Raw genomic sequence first — 27,560 nt, forward strand, 5'->3', positions numbered from 1 at the left:
GATTGTTAAGACGTGAATTGTGGTACAGTGAGATACAGGATACAGTTAGGAGGTAAAGGGAGGTAGAGCAGGTGGAGGAGAGCGCACGTCCGCCGCGGGTGGTGACTGCGCTCTGAATATGCACCCGCGCCCACTATCACAACTCTTTAAAATGATAATCAGGTCCGCTGTAATTTGTGGGCGGAGTTATACAGCGTGCTATGATTGGTCAAGATGGCTGGGTGGGCGGGACTATGAGAGGTGGGCGGAGTCAAGCGGGAGCTGTGTGCGGCAGGGCCTCATCGGCCAGTTCTTAGGGAGACGCCATCCCTTGTGGACGTTGCGTGCAGACTTTAAAGCATCCGAAAGCACGCACGCACACGCAAACAGTTGGTGCTCTCACGCTGTCAGTGCTACATAACGCGGTGCTCGCATGCTCAGAGTCACAACTAACAGTATCGTAGCGGCCGCGTCAAGTCGCTGGTGCTCCTAGAAGTGTTGGGTGACGGAGGTTGGTGCAGTGTGTCAATCAAACCTCTTCTCGTAGGGCGCCGCCCCCAGTGACCTGAGAGTGTTGGGTGCTGATGTTATGACGTCAGCGAGATCAACGGAGTGCAGAGGAGGGTCAGGACAGTGAAGATGGCTCTCATAATGTGGCCCCGTAACGTGGACAGTAGCCAACTGACAGGTAGGCAGTACTTACTCTACGGGCTGGGCACGCGCACCCTCGCTGCCCTGCCCGGAGTTACCTCACCTCACCTCACCTCCTTCATTCCTCCTCACAAGTGACTCCCACAACCCATAACTCACAACAACAACAAGATTGAAGCATGTGTAGGTGGTGTGTAGAGGTGTGTTAAGAGGGTGTTGCACGGCGTGGTGGTGGCGGTGACTGAGGTGTGGTATACCGTCTGTTGTAAAAGTTAAGTAGGTTTATTTTTTAGTGTCGTGTCGTTGTGTGGCGGTTTATTCTCTGTTTTACACGTATCTCTGTGTTTTATCAGTGTTATGCCTTATCCCCCGTTTGTCTTACACTTATTTTATCGCTAGTTTGACCGTAACATAAACCAAGGTGCTGTAGAATACATACTAGGCTTTATTTAACTCTGGGGAAATACATCCACTCAACAATTAAATTTAACTATTATTAAAATTTATTTATCAGGGAATAATTATCATCAGAATATCCATAATTACGTATAAAAAATATTCTCCATAATTATTTACTTAGAAAAATCAATATTAGGGAAGTTTTGAAGATAAGTGGTGCTATTATGTACAAGTGAGGAGGACTTGCCCTTGTGGCGTGACCAATTGTTGCCCCTTGCACCCTCTTACCCCAGCAAGCTAATTTGCATATTAGGAACCACCGTAAAAATGATGTATTACCCTCATAGAGTCTGTGTGAGTGTTGGTCCGAGTTTAGTACCTCGCTCACATTACCTAAAACACCTAATGATAATAAGAATAATAAAGTAATTTCTTTTGTTGTATACTTAAAATAATAATAATTTCAGTGACATTGTTATAACTTGTCAACTTGTTTATTAATAATGATTTAGTATAGAAGGAGGAGAATTTTTTTTGTATTTTGAGATTAAAAACTCGAAAAAGATTAATTTGGAAAAGCAAACACTTAAAATATATATTGAATTGTGTTTTAAGAGTTTCTGAGTTACTTAAGTGATTGTTATTAAATGTAATCTTTGTAATTTGTCTTAGTGGAGTTGTAATTATTATATTAATCCTCTTTTTTAACACAATTTACAGACATATTTAAGATCCACAAATTCTGATATAGATATAATAATTTTATTTAAGTTGAGAATTACAATAGTTTAGTTTTGTCGTCAATGTATATACTCTACTCAATTCTTGGATGGAAATTAGTGCTGAAACTTTGAGTGGTCGCACGTTAATACTGACGAAGAATGAGATGATATATAATATGAATTACATCTTGATTCCAATTTACCTGAAGCTGAGGGAGAAAAAAAATCAATAATTACTTAACTAGATCTTTAAGATTTCACCTCATTCTCAAACACAAGACAATGTTATGTGATGTGGCTTTTGTATTGTCTTTTTTTTTTTAATATAATTCGTAATTTATATTGATGTAATTAGTTTTTTTATTCGGAAATTTATGTAATTGATGTTAGGTTGTTACTTGAGGATGCAGTTAGAGTTTTTGTGAAGAATTAGGGATGTTAGTCAAGTACAAGTTCATTAAAGTTCATTAACAAGATTTAAGTGTACGTAATTCCTTGTTATTCTTAGTCTTTATTTCGGTAATGTGGTGTAGTTGCAGGTGATTTTCAAAGGTGAATTTTTACAGTTCTGAACTTTACCTAAACTGAAAAATATATTTGCAGGTTAGGTTAGGTTAAGTGAGGTGAGCTTGGGTTAGATTAGTTTCCCTTGTGTATCACCATAAACTATTTAGGTCCGTTGCACAGATTCAAAAATATTTAATCAGGAAAAATTTACCATACAAATTAACACTGGATCACTTACATGAAACAGTATAGAAAAATGATCCCTGGACACATAGTAACTAGATTCAACCATGGTTATCCCTCTAATAGCCCAATTCACGTAGTTAATGGTACTTAAGAGTAATATCTCAACAAAGGCGGTAGTTTAAGTAAAAGTCATGAGGTAGTGAGGACTTGCTGGACGCCGAAGAGGAAGTCTTTATCCCAGGGAACAACGGAAAGTGAGGCTCAGGAAGAGGTCTTGTACCCCGCTGGTATAATTATTAGCGGAAGGATCACGTGAAGATTAACACCCCCAGGTTATTTTTATCTTAAGACGGACACATAGTGTCTTACACTAATTTAACCTAATCTAACTTACCGTAACCTAACCTAACTTACCCTAACCTGTAACTCTACACTAACCTAACCCCTCTTCCCCCTTGGTTAATCTTAAGGTGAAAATAAAAGAAGAGAAACTTGTTGGAAATACTAAGATCATGTTACCACCAGACGGGAGAGAATAGATGATATTTCAATTTAGAGATTACCTCCCCTCCCTTCCTCTTCTTCCCCCTCCTCTTCTCTTCCTCCTCCCCCTCCCCTCTCCTCTTCCTTCTCCCCCCTCTTCTTCCTTCCCCTTCCCCCGCCGTGGTTCAGGGGTTCAGGAACTCTTGTATTTAGGGGGAGGGGAGAGAGTAATTTAGCTTGGGTTAGGTTACGTTATTTGGGTGTCGGTAGGTTATTGGTGGGGGGTGTCTCGGTGGGTTGGTTGAGCGGTGGGTAAGGTTAAGTGTTAGAATAGGCTATTAATTTGAGTGCTAGGTCAGGCTAGGTTAAGTATTGTTAGGTTAAAGCCAGTAGGGTTAGGGTAGGTTATTTGAGTATTCGATAACATTATTGAGGCTAAATTACACTGGATTGCACGGGGAAATTACTGGACTTGGCTTGGTGAGGAAATTATTAAACGTGGGCTTGGCGGGGAAATTATCACACAGGGACACATTGGCTTGACCCTTCGGGGAAATTTTTGCTTGGTGATTCGGGAACTGGCTTGGGAGGAATTATTACACAGGGAGACAGCTGGCGTGGCTTGGTGGGAGAAATTATCACACAAGGATACATTTAGCCTGGTTTGGCAAGGAAGTTATCAGACGGGGACATAATTGCTTTGGCTTGGCGGGGGAAATAATTCCACGATGATTCGGGAAATTGGCTTAGTAGGGATATTACTCTACAGGGACACAATTCCTTTGGCTTGCCAGCGAAAATTATTACACCCTGATCTCGTCAACTGACTTTAACGGGGAGATTATGACACAGGGACACTGGAAATGGCCTGTGATCGATATTTTTACAGCGAGAGATGGGGTCATAATGCAGGGTTTGGTACTGTACTGTATAATGATCGGGGAAGGCTTTGTGAGATCGTGTTTGAATATAACTTAATACAGTTTTACTCCTCCGGTGTTTGAGCTAATTTGGAGGAGGGTACAGGTTACATACTGCACTCAACCGCGTCCGTCAGAACCCACACACGGACATATATACACACGGAAACACACACACATACGGAAACGCGGACACACACACACATACGGAAACACGGACACACACACACACACATACGGAAACACGGACACACACACATATGGAAACACGGACACATACACTCATACGGAAACACGGACACACACACATATGGAAACACGGACACACACACTCTATGCAGGCTTGGACACACACACACACACACACACATACAAACACGGACACATACACATACAGGCTACGGACACACACACACATCTTACCTATACAGAAACACGGACACATACACACATGCAGAAACACAGACACACACACACATGCAAACACAGACACACACATACACACACACATACACACACACATACACACACACATACGGAAACCAGCGAGAATTTTAATGGTTTTGGAAAGACGGGGATTTGGTGATGCGGTTAGGTTAGTGTTGTATTATTATTATTATTATTATTATTATTATTATTATTGTTATTATTATTATTATTACCGATATCGTTATTGTTTTTTGGTTTCTCTTTCCTCTTCTACTTATCATTATTGTTATTATTATTATTATTATTATTATTATTAGCGTTTAGTCTTCTTCCTTCTCCTCCTCCTCCTTTTCATCACCTTTTTTTTATTCTTCACTCGACTTCTTACGGATATATTTACTGAATATAATTTATCATAATATACCGATGGGCCGTGTATATCTGGGAAGAGCTATAGTGCATATATATACGCATTACCTATAACTTAATTCTTACCGCCGCCTTGTGATGGCCTCAGCCAGAATTTACTATTATAAAATGCTATTGGAATTTAATCTGTTTTTTTGGGGGATTGTAAATGCTGGTTAGAATTATACTTTTGGTAAATGTGAATGTTCGTGGAATTTTTTTCGTGTTGAGATAAATCCGGTTGGAATTATTTTATTGGAATTTATTTGGGTTAATATGAATGTTATTGGAATTATTTTGTTTGGTAATATTAAACTTACAATTTATTTTGCGTGATATAAACCCTGGTGAAATTAATTTTTAGTAATATTAAAACTATAAAATATTAGAATTTATCTTTGGAATTACAAAAGACAAATTTATCTCCGGGGATAAAAAGAAAAACGTATTGGATTTTTTTGGTAAAATAAATAGTATTGGAATTTATTTTGTGGTGTTATGTATCAGTATTTTTAGGGTATTATAAAAGACAGTTGGAGTTTCTTAAAGGTAATATATAAGTTTAATTCGTGTTTCATTACTTTATTTACACTGACTTCTTTCCTTCAAACTGATTCCTTCATTCACACTGACTTATTTCATTCAAACTGCCTTTTTCATTCACACACACACACACACACTGACTCACCCCCTCCCTCCCCCCCCCACCACTGTAAACTAACCCCCTCCCCCCCTTTCATTATCTCTGACTCGTCCACCTGTTAAGTTAGGTGACCCCGACTATCAAGTAACGTTATACTTGTATTTTCAGCGTCATCCATATCAATTTTTATCAGCCTTATTTCCCCCCCCCTCCCCCCCCCTCACGTAGGTGACGTTTCCGTTAGGTGTTTCAGACATTACCACGATCCTCCTCTTCCCTTTTGCTCGTCTGTTTTAGTTTTATTCATTTATTTATACTCGCTACACCTTTGTTTATACTCGGTACACCTTTGTTTATACTCGCTACACCTTTGTTTATACTCGCTACACCTTTGTTTATACTCGGTACACCTCTGTTTATTACCTATACTCTACCATTACCCTACCGTCATTAGTCCTATACCACCACCATACCACTCTTACACCACCACACGGACACTACCATATCACACCACCACACCACCATCTTCTTCTTCTGGTGTTATATACTGTAGTTTTTCCCCACACCAAACTGACTCGCTTCGGCTAAAATTGACCTTCGGGTAGACTGAACCTCTCTCTCTCTCTCTCTCTCTCTCTCTCTCTCTCTCTTGTCCATTCACGTTTGTCTTGGTAACGGAGAGCACTTTTTTAATGCTCTCTCTATATATATATCTCAGTAACCTTTCGGGGCCACCAGTTCATTGAGGTGTTTTATAAGAGCAACAGGATAGACGAGAGGACCACTGGAGGTAAACTGCTTCGTCTTCCCCTAACACACTTGTCTAACAGTTTTTTTCTTCTTTTTTTTTTGGAACGGTGGGACGGGGAGTAGGGGGGTCCGTCCTCGCCCTTGTCACTGTGAGTCTTGTGGGGCCAGTTCTCCTGTTGTTGTTGCTTCACCTCTCTCTCTCTCTCTCTCTCTGTATTTTTGTTCAGACGACCCCTCTTATACACGACTCAGCGGTCACCCCTGCGATCTCCCGACACCCTTGTCTTCCACGACCTCCTCACCTCCTCTCAAGCGCCCTGCACGACTCGTACACGTATCTCCCGCTCCTTGCCCCCTCACCCAGCCCCCCCCACAATACCCATGCTTGTACACGACCCATGCATGTACTTCTGGCACCTTTCACGACCCTGTTACTACGATCCATCTCCCCCTACGACTTACGACTCCCCTTCCACCATACACTCAAACCTTTGGCACCACCCACGACCTCTGTCCTCCCCTCACACCTCCCACGACCTCCATACCCTCAGTACGACCTTCCCTCCCTCCTCACACACATACCTCTAACACCACCCAAAACCCTTTCCCCTCCCCTCACACCGCCCACGACCCGCCTACTACCCTTACGACCTCCTCCTCCACTCCGCCCCTCCCCCCTCCCCTCACCCTCTCGAACCCCTGTACCGGTTCTCGGCCGGCGGCATAATGTGTGTTGTATCCACAATCTTGACATATAGTGCTGGCGGCCCCCGATCTGTCCGGCTGAGTGTGTGTAGGCCTTGCTCTACACCCACTTATTGACGCGGGGGGTGTAGGGGGAGGGTGTAGGCGGGTGTATTTAAGACGGCCTAGGGTGTACGGGGAGGGTCCTGGGTGTAGACGGGTGTAATGGGAAGGGCGTCCTGGGTGGAATGTTTATTTTTAATTAGATTTTTGGGTTTAATATTTTTTCGTTTAATTTAATCGTAATTTTATTTATTCCTATTTCCCGTCGTTACTATAAACAGCTCCTGCTGTCTCCTTGTTTTTTTCACCACCTAAATTCTCAATATATATATATATATATATATATATATATATATATATATATATATATATATATATATATATATATATATATATACACTGACAGTATTATTTTTCTTTATTAAGTTCCGTTCTCATGTGGCTCAAGTGTACCCCATTTTCTTTGTTGTGTTTTACGTAATAATTATTTTGTTACGTTTTCTGTTCTCTAAGCTGGTCACTCGTACGTAAAATATTTTCTCTAAAGAACAGTGGAATGTTTTTATCTTCGTTAGAAACCACAGTACGTTTTTTTCTAAAGACCGCTTGATGTTTTCACATAACAGATACCGCAAATATTTTTCCTTAATGCTATAGGGATCACAAGAGAGATTTTATTAAGTAGAGACCACGGGATATATGTAACGCTGAGTAGAGACCTTAGGATATTTTTCCATTGCATTATATAATTAAAAACCCCGGGATGTGTATTTTCTCAAAGTAGAAACCGTTTAAATTTTTCATTAGAGAACACAATAATAATATTTTGAACTGCAGAGACAGTAGGATTAATATACTCATCAACGGTAGAGACCCGCACTCTCTGTCTTTCTGTATTACTCTTTAGAGACCAAATTATTATCACTTAGAGACCATAACAAACTAAAATTTCCCTATTCATATAAAAACTCGTAGCTAGAGACCGTAAGATCTTCCACGCCGTTCTCTAAATAAACCACGGCATCTATCCTGAAAAAAATCCTGTAGAAACCGTTGTACTCTCGATGTTGTCAAGAAACCGTAACACTCCCACGGTGTTCTCTAAAGCAACAACCTATTCTGTAACGTTAAAATCCCCGTAGAGACCGTAAGACTCTCCCACGGTGTTCTCTAAAGAAACCACAATATTATATCACTCCGCCACACACCGCACGGCAGCTCACTTCCGGCCTACACAGACCTCACCTCCTAACACTGTATGTATGTAGGGTCCAGCCTCTGTCACGCTATTATTATTATTATTATTATTATTATTATTATTATTATTATTATTATTTGTAGTAGTAATGATAATAAAAATAAACGTTAAGTAGTGTCATTATTATTATTAGTAATAGTATTAACAATACAAAAATATTAGATCAATATCATGTTTGTCAATAATAATGAAGTTAATAATGGTATTAATAATGTTGCTACTATATAATACTCTCCTCCTCCTCCACCACTTCTTCCTCTTCTTCCTCCTCCTCCTCCTCACACGTACATCTCAGCGGCTTCTTCATCTCACCTTCGGCGTTCAAATCTCCCGTAGAGAACCCCTCCCTCCCTCCCTCTCTCCCTCCCTCCCTACCGACGAGGGTGTGGACGGGCGCTGCATCTCCCCTCCTCCCTACCTCTCCCTTCCCATAAACTACGAGGTTTTGTAGAAAGGAAAAGAGAGAGTGCTGTTGCATCCTCCCTCCCCTCCCTGTCTCCCTCCTTCCCTCCCTACCCTCCCTGTTGTCCTCCTTCCCTCCCTACCCTCCCTGTCTCCCTACCTTCCCTCCCTCCTCTCCCTTCTCCACCAAACTGCAATTTTGTAGAGACGAATAGTGTTATTTACTTCCCTCCTCTCCCTGCACCCCCCTCCCTCGCTCCCTCCCTACCTTCCCTTCTCACCCTCCTCTCTCCTCTCTTCGCAGTTACCTCCATTGATCTTAATGGTTTATGCATAATGTTCAGGTGTGTGTGTGTGTGTGTGTGTGTGTGTGTGTGTGTGTGTGTGTGTGTGGTTATAAAAGAAGTGAATTAGAGAAAGAGAAAGATAAGGTTAGAGGAGAGAATGTGAGTTAGAGTTAAATAGACAAATAGAGAGAGAGGAATTAGGTAATGTAAGAAAAGGAATGTCTGACACACACACACACACACACACACACACACACACACACACACACACACACACACACACACACACACACACACACACACACACACACACACACACACACACACACACACACACACAAGTGTTTCCCAGCAGTCCACGTTAACTCTCCACCATATAGTATTTACATTTGGTCAGCTTCTGGTGAGGCGCCCTGGGTGTGGTGGTGTGGTGGTGGTGATGGTGTTATGATAGTGGTGATGGTGGTGGTGGTGGTGTTATGATAGTGGTGATGGTGGTGTGATGCGGTGGTGGTGGTGTTATGGTGATGGTGGTGTGGTGTGGTTTTAGGTGGTGTAGTCCATTTAATAAGGTTTTCAAATGGTCCCTAAGGTAATCCAGAAGGTAAATTTTGACGGCGTGGGTCATTTGAAAGACATTTGGTTCTGTAGAGGACTTTAAATGCTCTTTGAAATTAACTGACCACTTAGGAGGACCATTTAAATAACTTCTAAATGGGTTAAATGTCACCCTGAGTTGATGGAGACAATCTGGAGGCATTTAAGTCATATGAAGGCATTTAAAAATTATATATAAAAAGTTTGATTCCATTTGGAGATATTTAAATGATATGCAAATGAGTTTAAAAGCGGATGTTTTTAATACGCAGATGGGGTAGAGCCAGGTGGTATGAGGGGACGTGTTAAAAGGCTCACTAGGACAGATAGAAGCGATAAGGGTCTTTTAAATGAGATACAGACGAGATAAAAGGTGTTTGTGAGATACTGAGGCACTTGGGTAAACTACAAGTGACTTAACTGGCTTTATATAACACACGGGACATTTAACAGAGATGTGGACGAAAAAAAATTAATATTAGATAAAATTTTAAATTATATGTGTTTAAAAGGCATTTACATAAGAAGGATGTTATTTAAATGGCCTGTGGATATAGCTAGAGATTGTGAGAGACATTTACTCAAAATATAAATAATAATACAGACCTTTGTCACGTAAGCATCATGTTGATTTTTTTTTTTTTAGTATTTGGTAAACTTGATATTGTAAAAAATATATATCCCCGGTTTTACTTTGATATAAGGTAATTTTTTTAGGGTAATTTATCTAAAAAATACGGCGGTTGGTTTAGTTTCTTTAGGTTATTGCTATTAAATTTATTTGTTCTTAAACTATTGTATGTGTTATTGTTTTATTAATTAGTTTTATTGTGAGGTGAATCGTAGTACCGGTAGTTAAAGTTTGTATGAGTTACAATACTGTGTTGGCATCACTGGCTATATCGTATTGAACCGTTGACTTCATGTCCAACGTTGAAAGCCAGCCATCACGTTTCCCGCGTCCGGTCATTGACGATATTACCAGAGAATAACAAGAAATGCCTTACAAACTACTTCTATTCTTTTCCAGAGAGGGAGATGAATAGATTGAGAGAAAGATAGAGACAGAGAGAGAAAAAGAGAAAGAGGGAGGAAGACAGCTGGCGAGCGCTAAATAACACGCCCTTGATATAAATTGTAAAAGTGGGGTGGATGGGATTTGGTGAGCGCGACGGCCCGGCCACACTTGTGCTACTCAGCTGATTCTCGGTAATGTCTGCATGATAGGAGTACAGACACCTTGTGGCTGACACATTTATTAAAACACCCAATCATTACACAGTCTCCCATGCGCATATCTATCCCCAGCAGTTTGAAATTATTGTCGCCAATTTGTCGTAAGAACGTTAAAATTTCCCTCAACGGCCGACCGCTCGAAGTCTCTAGTCATGGCGAAGGAATATCTGTATTTTTATTATTGTAACTACATTAATATTATTTTCCCTCGTTTAAATTGATTTTGTGGATTTTTTATATTGAATTCTGTAATACGGTGTTGTAGGCGTCAGTGTAAATTGTTCTATTGGTTGTTATAGTGAGTTTGTGTTGAACGGTACAGTGATAGCCTCGTCGGTTTAAAGTTATGTATTCCTGTGGATTTATTTGGGCTCCATAAGGTAATTCATTAATCCATATTTAACCTCTGGATTAGGAATCATCGAGACATTGGGTTAGTAGCAGAGTTAAGTTTAGTTAGTGTCTGTAAGTTTGGTTTTAAGTCCAGTTCAAATTCGTTAAGGTTTCGTGTCATAAAGTTTGAGTTAAGTTAAGCTAAGCTTTGTAGTGGATATAGTTCAAGTTGGTTAGGTTAGGTTAGTTTTAGGTGAGCATGGTTTCGTTGATACGATTACCAAGGTCAGTTAAGCTTGCGAAATTGATCGAGTTTGCAAGGTCAATACAAATCGTAAAAATCAATAAAGTTTTACAAGGTCAGTGAAATTGGCAAAAAGAATCAACAAAATTCGCAAAAATCACAAAAAAATAACAAGGTCAACAAAATTCACAAGATCAATAAAGTTTTTAATCACAGTATGTATGATTTTTGTTTTTAACTTCGGTGACTTTTTTTTAAGGAAATTTACAGTAGGTGACAATTTAACATTAGGCAAATTTGATGACGTTTACCACCAACACCACCACCACCACCACCAATCGATTCACACGAGATCGATATATTTCCATCATCAGAATAAAGTGTGTCTGGTCACGGTAGGGATGGGCTGGGCTGGTTTAGTCAGTCAGTCAGTCAGTCGTACTTTGATTTATCTCTTTGTATCTCTTGAGCTATACAATTTAATTTTGTCCAGTGATATTTTTAATTTGTCTGTTGGGATTTTGACCAGTGGTTAATTGCGTAGGGGATTTTGACCAATGGTTTCTTGTAGTCGGGATTGAGGGATTATATCATAGAACCATCCTTTTAGCCATGCACCACCACCACCACCTCGAGCTTGACCGCCTGCCCGCCCGCCTGCCCTCCCCTATCCATCCTCCGTACCTCCATATCGATAAACCCCCGACATATTATCGTTGCACCGCGCGGTCGAATTAATATACCAAACACTCCATTATGTATTTAAATTATGGGATAGGTGGCCAGTGTGGGCGTAATGGGATGGGCGGGGGCGGAAAAACACGGGTGTAATGGGCAGTGAAAAAGTGGGGGAATATTTAATGCCAAGAGGAGGAAGGTTGAGCGGAAGTGTGTGTGTGTGTGTGTTATGTAAGGTTGTATTCATTCAGGTTTTGGCGGGAAATTTTTTGCACTGGGTTATTTTGGCGGGATTTTGTATTTTTTGAGAATTTACGGTATTTGGATTCTTTTGGCAAGAATTTTATCATATGAGATCATTTTGCGCGGGAATTTTTGTTGGTCTATGATGTGATGTTGGCGGGAATTCCTAATGTTCGGGAGTTATTTTGGTTGAAAAAATTATTACCAAGTGTTATTTTGGGCGGGAGTTCTGTTATCCGGGATTATGTGGGCGAGAAAATTGTCATGAATGAAGTTATTTAGCGCCGGCAATTTCTGATATCAGTGAATGTTTTGGCGCGAATTTGTCATGTAAGAGGTAATTTAGCGCGGGAATTACTATTGTTCGGAGCTAATTTGGTGATAATCTGACGTTATTTTGCGCGCGGGAATTACTAATGCGCCGAGTTATTTTGGCGAAAACATGACATTATATTGCGCGGTACTTTTTTTTTTTTACCCTGGTTGTCTTGGGCGGGAATTTGCCATCTTGAGAAATTTGGGCGGGAATTTATGATCGTCTGCGTTATTTTGGCGGGAATTTGTCAGGCAAGAAGTTATTTCAAGGGAATTTCTAACGTCCTGAGAGATAAAATGTTCAAGATTTTTGGGAGGAAATTTTTAAAGTCTGGTGTTATTTTTCGCGGGAATTTACAGGTGTTCAGTGTTATACCTTTAGCTGTTATGGCGAGAATTAATTGTTTATTTTTTTGCCCATATGGTTCAATTAGCTGGAATTATTTATTCGAGAATTTGTTGGTGTTCCTGCACATGGTTGTATCGGTGAGAATTTGTTGTGTTGGTTTATTTTGGCGGGAATTTATTATATTCGTAGTTCTTTTGGCGATAAAATATTAAGTCCGTGGTTATTTTGGCGGTAGTGTTATGCTCAGTTTTAGTTCGGCGGTAGACTATTATTCCCGGGTTAGTTTGGCGGTATAATGTTATTTATGGCGTTATTTTGGAGGTAAAGCACTATAACCAGGTAATTTATTTGGTATAGAACTATATTCAGGCGATTTTGGCGGTTTGGGCGGTATAATGTTATTTATGGGGTTATTTTGGCGGTGATTTGACGCGTTTGAGGTTATTTTGCGCGAAGTTATTCTGTTTTATCAAGAAGGGTTTAGCGGGCGTTTTATTAATGCCTTTTTTTGGCGGGAATGTGTCTTGATTTGGTTATTTGACCGGCAATATTTTCTACTAGACCATTGTAGCGGGATCTTTCTATAATCGGATTATGTTGGCGGGACTGCGGGGAATTTAGTGTTATTTTGGCGTGATTGCTGGGAAATTTGGTGTTATTTTGGCGGGACTCTGAGAATTTAGTGTTATTTTGGCGTGGTTACGCTATATTTACTGTTATTTTGGGCGTGCCTGCGGATATTTAATGTTATTTTGGCGTGTTTGCGGGGTATTTATTATTTTTGTGTGACTGCCGATATTTAGTGTTATTTTTGGCGTTATTTTGGCGGCTTTGTCAAGATTTCGCTTAGAATTTGAAGGAGAGGAATTACAAGTCAAGTTTACATTACTTTAGTGAAACTGATTAGTACTAGGTGATGTAGTTTAGGCTACCTGGCCGGGATTTTAGTGTTATGGTAGACTACCTGACTGGGACTTTAGTTGTACAGTAGGCTGCCTGGCCGGGATTTTAGTTGCACAGTAGGCTACCTGGCCGGGATTTTAGTGTTATGGTAGGCTACCTGGCCGGGATTTTAGTGTTATGGTAGGCTACCTGGCCGGGATTTTAGTGTTATGGTAGGCTACCTGGCCGGGATTTTAGTTGTACAGTAGGCTACCTGGCCGGGATTTTAGTGTTATGGTAGGCTACCTGGCCGGGATTTTAGTGTTATGGTAGGCTACCTGGCCGGGATTTTAGTTGTACAGTAGGCTACCTGGCCGGGATTTTAGTGTTATGGTAGTCTACCTGGCCGGGATTTTAGTTGTACAGTAGGCTACCTGGCCGGGATTTTAGTGTTATGGTAGGCTACCTGGCCGGGATTTTAGTGTTATGGTAGGCTACCTGGCCGGGATTTTAGTTATTTAAACGTAGTGATACATTATACATCAATATTTTAATATATATGTTAATTTAAACCCGTGAATTTATAAAAGTTTAAAGTTGTTGAAAATATATTGCATTACAGTTAAAATATTGCACTAATGTATACACGAACGCCAACCAATTGATAAACACGAATGCGAAACTTAGCAAATATACACGAACGCGAGTTTTTTTTTTATGTATTTCACGGATATTAAACTGTAGGCAAATACAGTATACACGAACACTAAATTATTGATATACACATGAACACAATATACATACGCGAACACAAAACCATTATTAACGCACACATGAATACAAAACTATCAACGTACACATGAATACAAAATTATTAACGTACACATGAACACAAAATTATTAACATACACATGAACACAAAACTATTATTAACGTACACACGAATACAAAACTATCAACGTACACATGAATACAAAATTATTAACGTACACATGAACACAAAACTATAATTAACGTACACATGAATACAAAACTATCAACGTACACATGAATACAAAATTATTAACGTACACATGAACACAAAACTATTATTAACGTACACATGAATACAAAACTATCAACGTACACATGAATACAAAACTATTAACGTACACATGAACACAAAACTATTGTTAACGTACACACGGACACAAAACTATTAACGTACACACAAACACTCACACAAAGACAAAATTAATAACACACACACACACACACACACACACACACACACACACACACACACTTCACCAACGAATAAGTTATGTAGTTAATACCCACATAACTGTACATGATGACAGCCGGGCAGTGATGTATTCATTTCTGACACTCAACCAACATTTGTGCTAAGTAGACGTTTTTATTATATTATTATTCCATATTATCATATTTATTACGGAGTTGTGGCGAAATATATATGATTAGGGTTGGCTTAATGTGTGTGTGTGTGTGTGTGTGTGTGTGTGTGTGTGTGTCATAGCGAGGGAACTATGCGAATACTCTAATAGATGTTGCATTATTATTACTATTCAATACACAATAACCGATAAATGAAGGGTTGGTCGATGAGCCACTCCGCTGTTATGCCCACAAGAGCCTTCGATGGATTTGTTGTCACTTAAGAGTATCCCCGCTCATCCTTGATAGTTAAGTGGAATTAGCAAGTGAAATAACTACCTAATGGCCCAGTTCCTAATATTGGCTGTTCAGAGAGTGCTGTTAATGTGCATAATTTAACCCCCCCCCCCTCTCTCCCCCGGGACGATGGTGTGTGAAATGCAAGTTTATCTGGGGGGGAGGGGGGGGTAGTCGTTTGTGCTAAGAGCCGTGTATTGGGGTGGTCACTAATGGGCGTTGGATATGTAACTGTGGTATTATTAATGAGGAGAGCATTGTGTGTGTGTGAGGGAGAGCATTTGTATTGTGTGTGTGTGTGAGCATTCTCCCTTCCTCCTCCTCTTCTTCTTCTTCTTCTTCTTCCCCTTTCCCCCTTTATCCCTCTTTCTTTCATTACTCCCTCTCTTTCTCCTCCTTCTTTCCTCCTTCCTACTCTTTCCTCCCCTTATTTCTCCTCTTCCCCTTCTCTTCTTCCCTTTTCTCCTTTTCCCCCTTCTTCCCTTTTCTCCTTTCCCCCTTCTTCCCTTACTACTCCTTCTCTCACCCTCCCTACTGTAGGAAGGGAGGTAGGAGTAAGAGAGACAGAGAAGGGGAGGGGGGTGAAGGGAGAGAAAGGGGGGAGAGGGGGTAGTTGAATCACAAAGGGGTAGCGTCGCCAAGATGCGTAAGGGAAATAAATAAATAATGCGTTCGTCTATTCAGCTTTAGTGAGTAGTTGCTTTCTGGTATTGATTGGGCGTTCAGGGTATTTGGTGTGTGTGTGTGTGTGTGTGTGTGTGTGTGTGTGTGTGTGTGTGTGTAGTGTGTATATCCCACACATGCAAATCATATTCTCACACAAACTGGTCTCTGCTGTCTGTATGTCCTGTGTGTGTGTGTGTGTGTGTGTGTGTGTGTGTGTGTGTGTGTGTGTGTGTGTGTGTGTGTGTATAGTAAGGTTGTGTGTTGTTATTATATTTTTATGATGTTTGTGTTGTAGGTAACTTGTTGTATTTTGATGGTATATTTATAATGGCACATGAATTAGCCGAGAATATCTATCCTAATCTAACCTATCCTTATCTAAGCTATCCTTACCTAACCTATCCTACTTAATCATAACCTAACCTAACCTCATCCCTCCAAATAGTCTTAGGGTGGTTAATCTTCAGGTGAGTTAATCCAACCGTGACACATACACGCATATACATATTACTAGTTACTATAATACATATCTAAAATACATATCGATCGTGATGATACATTGAAATTTATATAATAAATATGTATTATCTGCTATAGATGTGTTGTTGATTACCGGACTCGTTACCCCGATATCCGAAATACCATAATACTTTGCGATATCATTTTAATCTTTTATCGGATATTCGGTTACCGTGTGAATTACTGTTACTGTTGTGTGTTTATGGGTTATTTCGGTTGATTTTCTTTAGTTTAGTATTGATGTAATTGTAAAGTAACCGATTTTTTTTTATATCGTGTAAATTATCGGATTCATTTTATCGGGTCTTTTACTTGATGTTAATTGATTTTCTTGAGCTTCTTCTTGACGGTATTTTATATTAAGTAAAATATCGGGAGTTTTTTATATCGTTTGTGTTATTTAAATCACTAGGGGGTTATTTTTTATTGTTATTGGTCCTTATAAGTGATTTTGGTTTATTATGGTTTGTTTTAGGTATTTTATGGTTATTTTAGGTAATTTTTGGTTATTTCAAATAATTTATGGTTATTTTAAGTAATTTATGGTTATCTTAGGTAATTTCTGATTATTTTAGGTCGTTTAAAATTATTTCACGATATGTTGAGGTAATTTTGTGTTATTTGTTTAAGTAATTCTGTTATCTTAGGTAATTTACATGGTTATTGTGGAGGTAATTATACAGATAACATAATCCTCCTATCATAGCTACCTGGGGAGTGAGGGGGGGGGTCGCGGCGGTGAGAGGGGACGTGAGGGGTGAGAGGTGAGATGGGGGGTCGTGAGGGAAGAGGGTTGAGGGGAGTGGGGTGTTAAGGGGGGGTTGAAGGGGATATGAAGGATGAGGTGAGAGATGAGGGGTAAAGAGGTGAGGTAAGAGGTGTCGTGAGGGGTGAGATTAAGATGAGGGGCTGGTGAGGGCTAATAGCTCAAGTGTAACCTTAGTAAACACTTATAATAATAATAATACTAATAATAATAATAATAATGATGATGATACTATTACTAATTATTATCGGTAGCAGTAGTAGTATATTATTATTATTATTATTATTATTATTATTATTATTAACTTTATATAATTACAATACGTCATTTTTTACAAGGCCGCAGGATATTATGAGTTATTATTTAAATTTATTTTTAACGAGGGCCGTAGTTAACGAAAGTCGCAGTTAAAGAGATCCGCAGTTAACGAAAGTCACGTTTAACGAAAGCCGCAGTTAACGAGGCGTGCCAAGGTTTACAGCCTAAGTCCTGACGCGCGCCCTCAAACAACCCGTGGTGGGCGTGTGCTGGCGCGCGTGCTGGGGTGTGGCGCGGCCAGCGGGATGGGTGTGTGGGGAGGGGGGTATAAGTATCTGAGAGGACAAGGGGGGAGGGTGGTGGAGGTGAACTAAAGGGGCAAGAGATGGTGAGGACAGGGAGGGGGAGATAAAGGGGGAACGACCGACGAGAAGGGAAAAGGGTGAGGAGGATTAGGGATAGGTGATGGGGAGGAGGAGAAGGGTAAGGAAGGGATAGGTGGAGAGAGGAGGGGATAGATGGAAGGTCTTGTGGGATGGCCAATTTAGGGCGGGGGTAGTTAATAAGGAGTGGATAGGTATTGAGGAGGAAGATAGGAAGAATAGGAAAAGAATAGAGGATGAATGAAAGGTAGGAGTATTAGAGGGAGTGGATAGGAGAAGGATGGAAGGAGAAGAGAACATGGGAGGAGAGAGAGAGAGAGAGACCTTGAAAGACAGTATAGAAAGGTAGGAGTCTAGGGAGTTGGACACGGGTAGCAGGACACAGGAGGGGGGGGGACAGTGGGTCGGGTCCTATACGGTGTTGTAATCCTGGAGGTTTTTGCGGGCAGCACGTGGAACACTCTCCCGCACACACGACCGGTAGTTTTGTGTTTTGTGTGTGTGTTTTTATCAAAGGCCCGCCACCATCACCACTACTACCACTATCACCTAGCGCCGCCACCTCTACCACCACTACTACCACTACTACCACTACCACTACTATCACCGTCGCCGCCACCAGCAGGAGGAGGAAGAAGAAGGCTGTATAGGATCATTGGTTATAAATCTAAGAGAGTCGCCTAGGATGGTCTTGAAGAACTCATATAGATTCTAGATGGAGTGACTGAAGGGTGACGAAGGATTGAAAGAACTCCAGAAGGGGTGGGGTGGGGGGTAGGGACTCGGAGGATACTGACGGAGTGGCTGAAGGGATATCCTGAAGGCCAAACAGGACCCTGGGACACTGCTATCTGACGAGGAGGTGAACTTGGTTGACTGTGTTAGGAGGAATGATGGTCGGACGATGAGACAGAGAGAGACGGGTAGAGATTGAATGAGAGATGGAGACAGATAGGGAGACGGGGGGGGGTAGGAAGGAAAGGGGGAAGGAAGAGGAGGTTGGGAAGTTGAAGGAAGGATTATGATGCTAAGGAGAGACAGACGAAGGGAGAGAGGAAGAAGGGGGCGAAGAATGCTGAGGAAGGAGGGAGAGAAAGGAAGGAAGGAGGGAGAAAGGAAGGAAGGGAGAGAAAGGGAGGAAGGGAGGGATGGATGGTGGCTCAGCAGGAAACAATAACTTGTGGTCGTGGTGAGGGGGGGGGGAGTCTGGCCACCACTGTGTACACTGGGTCTACCTCCCTGTGTGTGTGTGTGTGTACGAAAACTCACCATGATGCCAACTTAAACATATTTTAGGTACACACACACACACACGCGCACACACACACACACACACACACACACACACACACACACACACACACACACACACACAGATGGAAGTCAGGTTCGATTAGGTTAGGATATGTTAGAGTAGATTAGCGTTAAGTTAAGTGAGTTTAGCGTTAGGTTAGGCTAGCTTAGAGTAGGTTAGGTTAGGTTATAGCTGCCAATCCCTCACGAGAGCCAATTAAACCAACGATTTACCTTAACTTAATCATCTCCACACACTGATCTAATCACTCCAGCTAGGATTAAAGGATTGGGTTTAAGTGTTGATGGTGTAGGTTTTATTAACAGTTAAAACGAGTAAGTGGCCGTGGTTTTAACGGAGTTTAGTGGGTCACAGGGACTGGGTTTAATGTTTTGTGGGTTTATTTGTTTTAAGGGGATTGAGCCCAAGGGGTGTGAGTTATTTATGTCTTGATTGGTTGGTTTAACGGATCAGAGAGTGTTAAAGCGATGATCTGTTGGGTTTAGTTTGGTTTAACAGGCCAGAGAGTGTGGAAAGCTGGCGCTGTATGGTTTAGTTTGGTTCTAAATATAATGTTTTAATCTAGTTTAAGTTTTTAATATTGGTTTATGGCGTAGATAGGAGGTTTTGTCGGGTTTAATTAGGTTTTATGGCTGTGAGTTGCGTTTTTTTAGGGATGGACAGTATTATAAGATAAAGGTAAAATAGGTAATGGTTTAAACCGGTTTATCACCTAAATGTCGCTTAGTTTAGGGGTTTAATGGATGTTTTAGCTTAGTACATGTCGGGTTAGATGGATTTTCTGGGTTTAGGATTTAGGCATGGTGAGGGTAGTGGCCTTAAGTTAGGTTTAATGTGGTTTATTACCTACATAAGACTCAGGTCAGGTGTTAGATTGGTTTAACTTTATGGATTCCGTGTTGATTGGTTTGGTTTAGTCGTTTTTACCTTTAATGGGGACGCTGATCTTATTCGGGTTTAGCAGTTTTAACGAGACACATACATACATACATACATACATACATACATACATACATACATTTATACATGCATACATACATATACTCATACATACATACATACATACATACATTCATGCATACATATATACATACATACATACATACATACATACATACATACATTCATACTTACATACATACATACATACATACATACATATACACACGAACAAAACACATACACATACACACACACAGAGAGTCCACGGAAATAAGCTTCCAGTAATCCATGAATTATTACCTGATTATACTTGTAAATAATCGCGAGGGGAACTGTACCTGTTGCTGTAATAATGGCTGTTTACCTGTAACCCCTCCCCCCCTAAATGGCTCACCTGTTGACTTGTTAAATGACCGATTAAATGGTCAGTTGGCGAGGTGTAGTGGTCAGTTGGCGAGGTGTAGTGGTCAGTTGGCGAGGTGTAGTGGTCAGTTGGCGAGGTGTAGTGGTCAGTTGGCGAGGTTTAAACGGTCAGTTAGCGAGATGTAGTGGTCAGTTGGCGAGTTGAAACGGTCAGTTGGCGTAGGTGTAGTGGTCAGTTGGCAGTTGGCGAGGTGTAGTGTCGGTTGGCAGTTGGCGAGGTGTAGTGGTCAGTTGGCGAGTGGCAGTTGGCGAGGTGGTGGTCAGTTGGCGACGAGGTTTAAACGGTCAGTTAGCGAGGTTGAAACGGTCAGTTGAGGTTGAAACGGTGTTGGCGAGGTGTAGTGGTCAGTTGGCGAGGTGTGGTGGTCAGTTGAAACGGTCAGTTGGCGAGGTTGAAACGGTCAGTTGGCGAGGTGTTGAGTGGTCAGTTGGCGAGGTTTGGTCAGTTGGCGAGGTAAAGTAGTCAGTTGGCGAGGTGTAGTGGTCAGTTGGCGAGGTGTGGTGGTCAGTTGGCGAGGTGTGGTGGTCAGTTGGCGAGGTTTAAACGGTCAGTTAGCGAGGTTGAAACGGTCAGTTGGTCAGTAAAATGGGTGGTTGGGTAGTTGGATATTGATCTGTTAAAATGGTCTCGGCCATTTACCGAGATGAGTGGATCATATGTTCTGTAAAATGGTTGATTGTCAGGTGAAATGGTCGAGTGGTTGACTAGTTAAATGATCCCGGGCCTTTTAATGCTCGATTGGCCATTCAGAGGCGTGGCGTCACTAATTCTCAGCCAATCTCGAGCGAGTTGACGTCATGAATAAGACAAAAATGTCATCATTGATATGCAACAAATCAGCTTGTCAAACCTCATAGATATATAAATGACGTCATAGATACAAAGCCAATCAGCGGGTAGTGTGACGTCAGGGATATACAGGTGTTGAGGTGTGCAGGTGTGGGTGTAAAACGTGGGGGTGGGAGGGGAGGGGAGGGGAGAAGCCGCAGGGAGGTTATGAGACAAATTGTTTTTCATGTTGGACTTATCGGTGGCGTCTGGGAGGTGAATTAACAGCAGGGGTGTCCTGTAGGGGGGGGGGGGCTGCTATGAGTAATGTAGGACTAAAATAACTTTAGTAATAATAATAATAATAATAAAACATGTACGTACTTAAGTGTTACAGTAGATAGATTACACAGTGACTCCTTAAAACATTACAGTACTCGTTTCTTCCCACAGCTGATCCGCTACGAAAAATGGACAGAGATCGTATGAGCTCACCCACAACTAGAGGTAAGGTTCTCTATCTCTCACTTTCTCTCACCCCACACTCTCTCTCTCACCCCACACTCTCTCTCTCACCACACTGTCCAGCCGCCAAAGTCCTAGTGGCGGTAGGACTCGGGCGATCCAACAAACACTATCATAATTTACATGAAGATTACAGCTTGTGCGTGTGAGGAGTGTGACCGCCGTGACTGTGCAGGTTCCGTCGCGCGGCTCGCCACCCTGACACTTTGTATAAGCGACTCGATCCTCCTTCCTTCCCCCCCCCGACTCCCCATTCCCCTCCTTATACCCCCTCCATACCCACCTCCTTCTGTACCCCCACTACCCAGACCCGCCACCTTATCAAGCTACTGTGATCCTCCTCCGCCGCGATGCTCATCTGTTTGAAGCGCCGGGAGATACAGTCGTCTATGATTCCCCTCCCCCCCTTCCTCCCCCCTCCTTCCCTCTCTCCAAAGTTAGTTTATTTATATCGATATTTGAGGCTTTGTTATACGTTTTTATTATTATTATTATTTATATTATTTTAAGTGATAAAGCCGATATATTTTTTCCTTCTTTTCCCTCAAACGGTCCATGAAGTTGAGGTAATATTAGCGGTTATTGTGCCAGATTTAGAGCGACGGATGATTCGTGCTTAACTGTTTTCACTCGTAATGTTATTTTTTTTATTTTTTTTTTGGTTACGTGATTCTATTGTTTTTTGTTTTTGTTTTTTACATTTCTTCTTTTTTTTGGCTGCGTTTCTTTTGTTTTTTGTTACGTTTTCTGTGTGGTTATGGAGCTGCCGTAATTTTTTTGTTTTTCTGTTTTTTTCCGCCAACACTGACAGTGTAGTTTAGATTTGACTAAGAGGCACCAAGTAAGTTGTTATCGCTTAGTGCACCACTACATATACTGTATGACCTAACCTAACCTAACTTAACCTAACCTCACTTAACCATAACCTAACTTCAGCAAGCTTATCCTAGGTGATTTAACACGTGTACCCGGTATGTGCACTAGTACGACCAGGTGTATGCACGTGTAGCCAAGTGTGTGTGTACGTGTAGCCAGGTGTGTACGCGTGTGGAGGGCGGGAACACCGGTTGGTTAAGGTCAGGTATTTAGCTTTTTATTGTTGAAATGTTGTGGATAATTCGAGCAGCAGTCAAGTTCATCTTTTTCGTTACACTGGTCGTAAAATTCGAGTCATTTTACGATATTAAATGTTTCCTGCTTGTTATTTAGTGATCGTTTGGGTGTTTATGAGATAGCTCTCTCTCTCTCTCTCTCTCTCTCTCTCTCTATAAAACACAATAAACTCTACGGGATGATCAGTCCAGGCTAGGTTACCCCATGTCCTATATTGTATGTATGTTTCTGACCTATTTTAAACATATTTCTCAAAGTCATTAATGTTGATCAGAAACTTAGTTATTGGACTGTTCAAGGTGCCCACACACAGAGTTCACCTGTGCCGCCCCCTCCCCCGGCCGTTCACCTGGTCATCTTCACTACAGACAACTTGTAAATTATTCACTCAAACGAATTCCCAAGAAAAACCTTCCGTGAGTCATAGTGGCACTCACGCTAACCTGTACGGGTGCTGAGTGTGTTCTTGTAAAAGTTAAAAGACACGATATTGAAACAAATTGGTGTTAAGAGTTCACCTGAAGATTAACCACCCTAACCTAACCTAACCTAACCTAACCTAACCTAACCTAACCTAACCTAACATAACCTAACCTCAACTCATTCCCTCAAAATAGTGTGTTACCTTAGTTAATATACAGGTGAAATAAGTTAGGGTGTCTAATCTGCAGGTGATCTAGTAATTATGGTTGTTAATATATGATACGTATATACAATCTATGGGGGTATATATGTATAATTATGCATATACATATACAGGCCTATTGTATTAGCATCCAGCGGCCTGTGTGTGGGGGGGGAAGAGGCCGTGTGAAGAGGATACCGTAGAGGGGTGGGGGGAAGAGGAGGGGTAGGGGGAGGTTGGTAGGCATACGGATGAGCCTTTGCGTATTGATTACACACCCGCAAATGAGTCACCCCCCCTTCCCCCTCCTTACCCCCCCTCCACCACCCCTACATCACCCCCCTCCACCCCTCCCCATGGCGGTGGTTGTGTAGGCCTATACGTGTTAGTTACTTACTGGTGCGTGTATATGTGTACGTCTTCACACGTTCTCTCTGTGTGCGTTTGTGTGTGTGTGTATATTCAAATTTCAGGTTGACCCACACATGTACTTACATACCCATTATACACAGACTTCATTTTCTTGTATTAGTCATTGAGAAAAAAAAAACCACACACACACACACACACACACACACAGCAGTATACAGTAATGATGAGCATTATACAGTAATTAGGCTTAGGATAATTATGCATTTAAAAATGGCTAAATATGCATGCAAATATGCAGTAAAAACTGAGAAAATATGCACTTTAAAATATGTTAATAAATAATAACTACTAAGTTAAGAACTCCTTTTCTGTACATTTTCTCAGTAAATTTACTTTCCCAGACAGGATGTCGCCGAAGTAGGATTTTTTAAAGAAGGATTAAATACAAAAAAACAATATACTGACATAAAGTAATTTATTAAACAAAAGAGTGTCTGGAGGGAGCTAATGGAGCCCGTGCATCTATAACCTGCCTGGCTGAACACCAACCCATCACGTACAGTTCATGTCCACTGACCAGCCCATCACGGCCTAGCTAACCACAGCCTAATGTTGACCTATATAAACGTCACTTAAGTATGTTCCTTTTGGATATTATGACGCTAAAACAAAATCGCGTATTTTCGATGTTGTATTAGTGCAATAAAATGGACTTTTATATTTCAAATATCAGTAATTCCTGCCCCAGCGTTGCTGTTATGCTCGTGAATTTTTTGACCTTTGAGGTTGAAGAATGTTTTATAATATTTTGGAATTTTCCAAATATATGCCTTATAAAACAAAAAAATATGAATATGCACTTTAGCTCAAAAATGGTTTAAATATGCATTTACATATGCACATATGCAAATGCATAATTATCCTAAGCCTAATTATAATATATTAATCTTGAATGACTTACATTTCGGTAGATTGATATTGTTCACGTGTGTGTGTGTGTGTGTGTGTGTGTGCGTGCGCGCGCGCGTGTGCGTGTGTGGAATGGTCAAGTTAGTATATATTATTTACCAACATTTATGTGAGCACGTCTTGAATACATATACTGCACTTTTTTTAGGCACATACTGTATTTACGTATGTATAAATATATTTGCATCTATTTCGAGTTAGTATGTTTTGTGTATATTTCAGTTTACCGTATATATTATGTCTGTGTGTATTATATGTTTGTGTGTTTGTTTCTTGAGCACATCACCTCCAACACACACACACACAAGGCCATCGACGCTCATGTTATGGTGTCGTTGGGGTGTAACACTCATAGGTGCCAGACCGCCCTTAGTCGACCCAGCTGCGTTATGGCCACTTAAGTCAATGTTGTCATGGTTGTTCACAATGTAGCTGTATTTTTTTGTGGCTAAATAAACTGTTTCAGTATCAAAACTTTACGTCATTCAAGGGTGGTGGTGATGGGGGGGGGGTAGTGCTATTAATGGGGTGGTGATGGGGATGGGGAGTGCTATTAATGGGGTGGTGATGGGGAATGCTATTAATGGGGTGATGATGAGGATGGGGAGTGCTATTAATGGGGTGGTGATGGGGATGGGGAGTGCTACTAATGGGGTGGTGATGATGGGGAGTGCTATTAATGGGGTGATGATGGGGGAGTGCTATTAATGGGGATGATGATGGGGATGGGGGAGTGCTATTAATGGGGTGGTGATGGGGAGTGCTATTAATGGGATGATGGTGGTGATGGGGCAGTGCTATAAATGGGGTGTTGGTGATGGGGATGGGGAGTGCTATTAATGGGGTGGTGATGGGGAGTGCTTTTAATGGGATGGTGATGGAGGAGTGCTATTAATGGGGGTGGGGATGGGCAGTGCTATTAATGGGATGGTGGTGGTGATGGGGCAGTGCTATTAATGGGGTGGTGATGGGGAGTGCTATTAATGGGATGATGGTGGTGATGGTGATGGTGGCAGTGCTGGTGATGGGTGGTGATGGAGTGCTATTAATGGGGTGGTGATGGGGAGTGCTATTAATGGGGTGGTGATGGGGAGTGCTATTAATGGGGTGGTGATGGGGCAGTGCTATTAATGGGGTGGTGATGAGGATGGGCAATGCTATTAATGGGGTGGTGATGGGGATGGGGTAGTGCTATTAATGGGATGGTGGTGGTGATGGGGAGTGCTATTAATGGGGTGGTGATGGGGGAGTGCTATTAATGGGGTGGTGATGGGGATGGGGTAGTGCTATTAATGGGGTGGTGATGGGGAGTGCGATTAATGGGATGGTGATGGGGAGTGCTAATAATGGGGTGGTGATGGTGATGGGGTAGTGCTATTAATGGGGTGATGACTGGTGGTGGTGTTAAAACTTACTAGCCTGAGAGGTGCTATTAGGCGGCCCCGGGGTAGGTGAGAGGTGGTGTATGGGTAGCCAGATGCATGATAATTAGCGCCTTACACCTGGCCAGGTAAATATACAACACGGGGCGTAACTTGACACTGTCGTAAGGCTTCTGGTCTTGGTGGTGGGTGTGTGTGTGTGTGTGTGTGGTCGTCTTGGTTGGTGTTGGATTAGGTTTATCTCTCTATTAATCCACCTCTATCCTCTTTTCCAAACTCTTCCTTTCATCCACCACCCCACACACCTCCATCCACCTCCATCAACCTTATCTCCACCCCCTCTCCCCCTGCCCCCCACCACCCCTCTCCTCCTCGTTGGCCAGTGGTCAGCAAGTTTGGAGGGTGACCATCGTCCCCTCTTTATTTCGCCTCTTTCCCCTCACTCCTCCCCTCACTCCCCGCCGCTGAATAGAAGAGGAAGTCAGCTCTGAGGGGTCAATCCAAAAAGAAATTCCATTGAAAAGTGTTTTGCGATTCAAATATTGGGGCAGGGTTGGGGCGTCTTCCCTCCCACCGATTTTATTAACCTCGGCTCCCTCAGCGGGCCTTCTTTGTCCCCTTCCTGGAGGCCGACCTCTCTTTCCTCTGGCTTCTTGGGGCACCACCTCCTCCTCCTACTACTACTACTGTTGCTGCTGCTACTGAAGGTCGACCTCGATTTACCTCTGGCCTTGTCCTCCTGCTGGTGGGAGTCGACCTCTTGGCACCTCTTCCTCCTGCTGCGACTGTTAGAGGCCACCATCTCCTCCCTGTGGCCTCCTGGGAGCACTTGCTAGTAGGTGGTACTAGGCAGCGGCTGTTACTGATGCTGTCCTGTTGCTGTTCCTGACGCAGGTGTTGCTGCCGGTGGTGGTGGTGGTGGTTATTATTATTATTATTATTATTATTATTATTATTATTATTGTTATTGTTATTATTATTGTTATTATTATATTATTATTATATTATTATTATTATTATTATTATTATTATTAAATCACTAGTAGTAGTGTAGTAGTTTTAGTCATACCGATGGTGGCTGGTAGTGATGATATGCTACATAGTATACAACAGGTGTGTGTGTGTGTGTGTGTGTGTGTGTGTGTGTGTGTGTGTGTGTAGCAACTTGCATACATACACACACCACACGTACTGTATATCTCTGTTTTTAC

General features: G+C 41.7%; 1 protein-coding gene across 3 annotated transcripts in view; it reads left to right on the top strand.

Annotated features, from left to right (window-relative positions):
- Window positions 1-306: 306 nt before the first annotated feature.
- LOC121864952 (POU domain protein 2-like) overlaps window positions 307-27,560 on the top strand; it is a 71,491-nt gene continuing 44,237 nt past the window's right edge. For all 3 annotated transcript variants that reach the window (XM_042364170.1, XM_042364171.1, XM_042364172.1), the window contains exons 1-2: window positions 307-667; window positions 21,817-21,870. In XM_042364170.1, coding sequence (XP_042220104.1) covers window positions 619-667; window positions 21,817-21,870 — 103 coding nt within the window. In that variant the 5' untranslated portion in view covers window positions 307-618. The remainder of the gene's footprint in view (window positions 668-21,816; window positions 21,871-27,560) is intronic.

The sequence above is a fragment of the Homarus americanus genome, unplaced genomic scaffold (genome assembly GCF_018991925.1).
Source record: "Homarus americanus isolate GMGI-L3 unplaced genomic scaffold, GMGI_Hamer_2.0 scaffold2539, whole genome shotgun sequence".
Classification (NCBI taxonomy): domain Eukaryota; kingdom Metazoa; phylum Arthropoda; class Malacostraca; order Decapoda; family Nephropidae; genus Homarus; species Homarus americanus.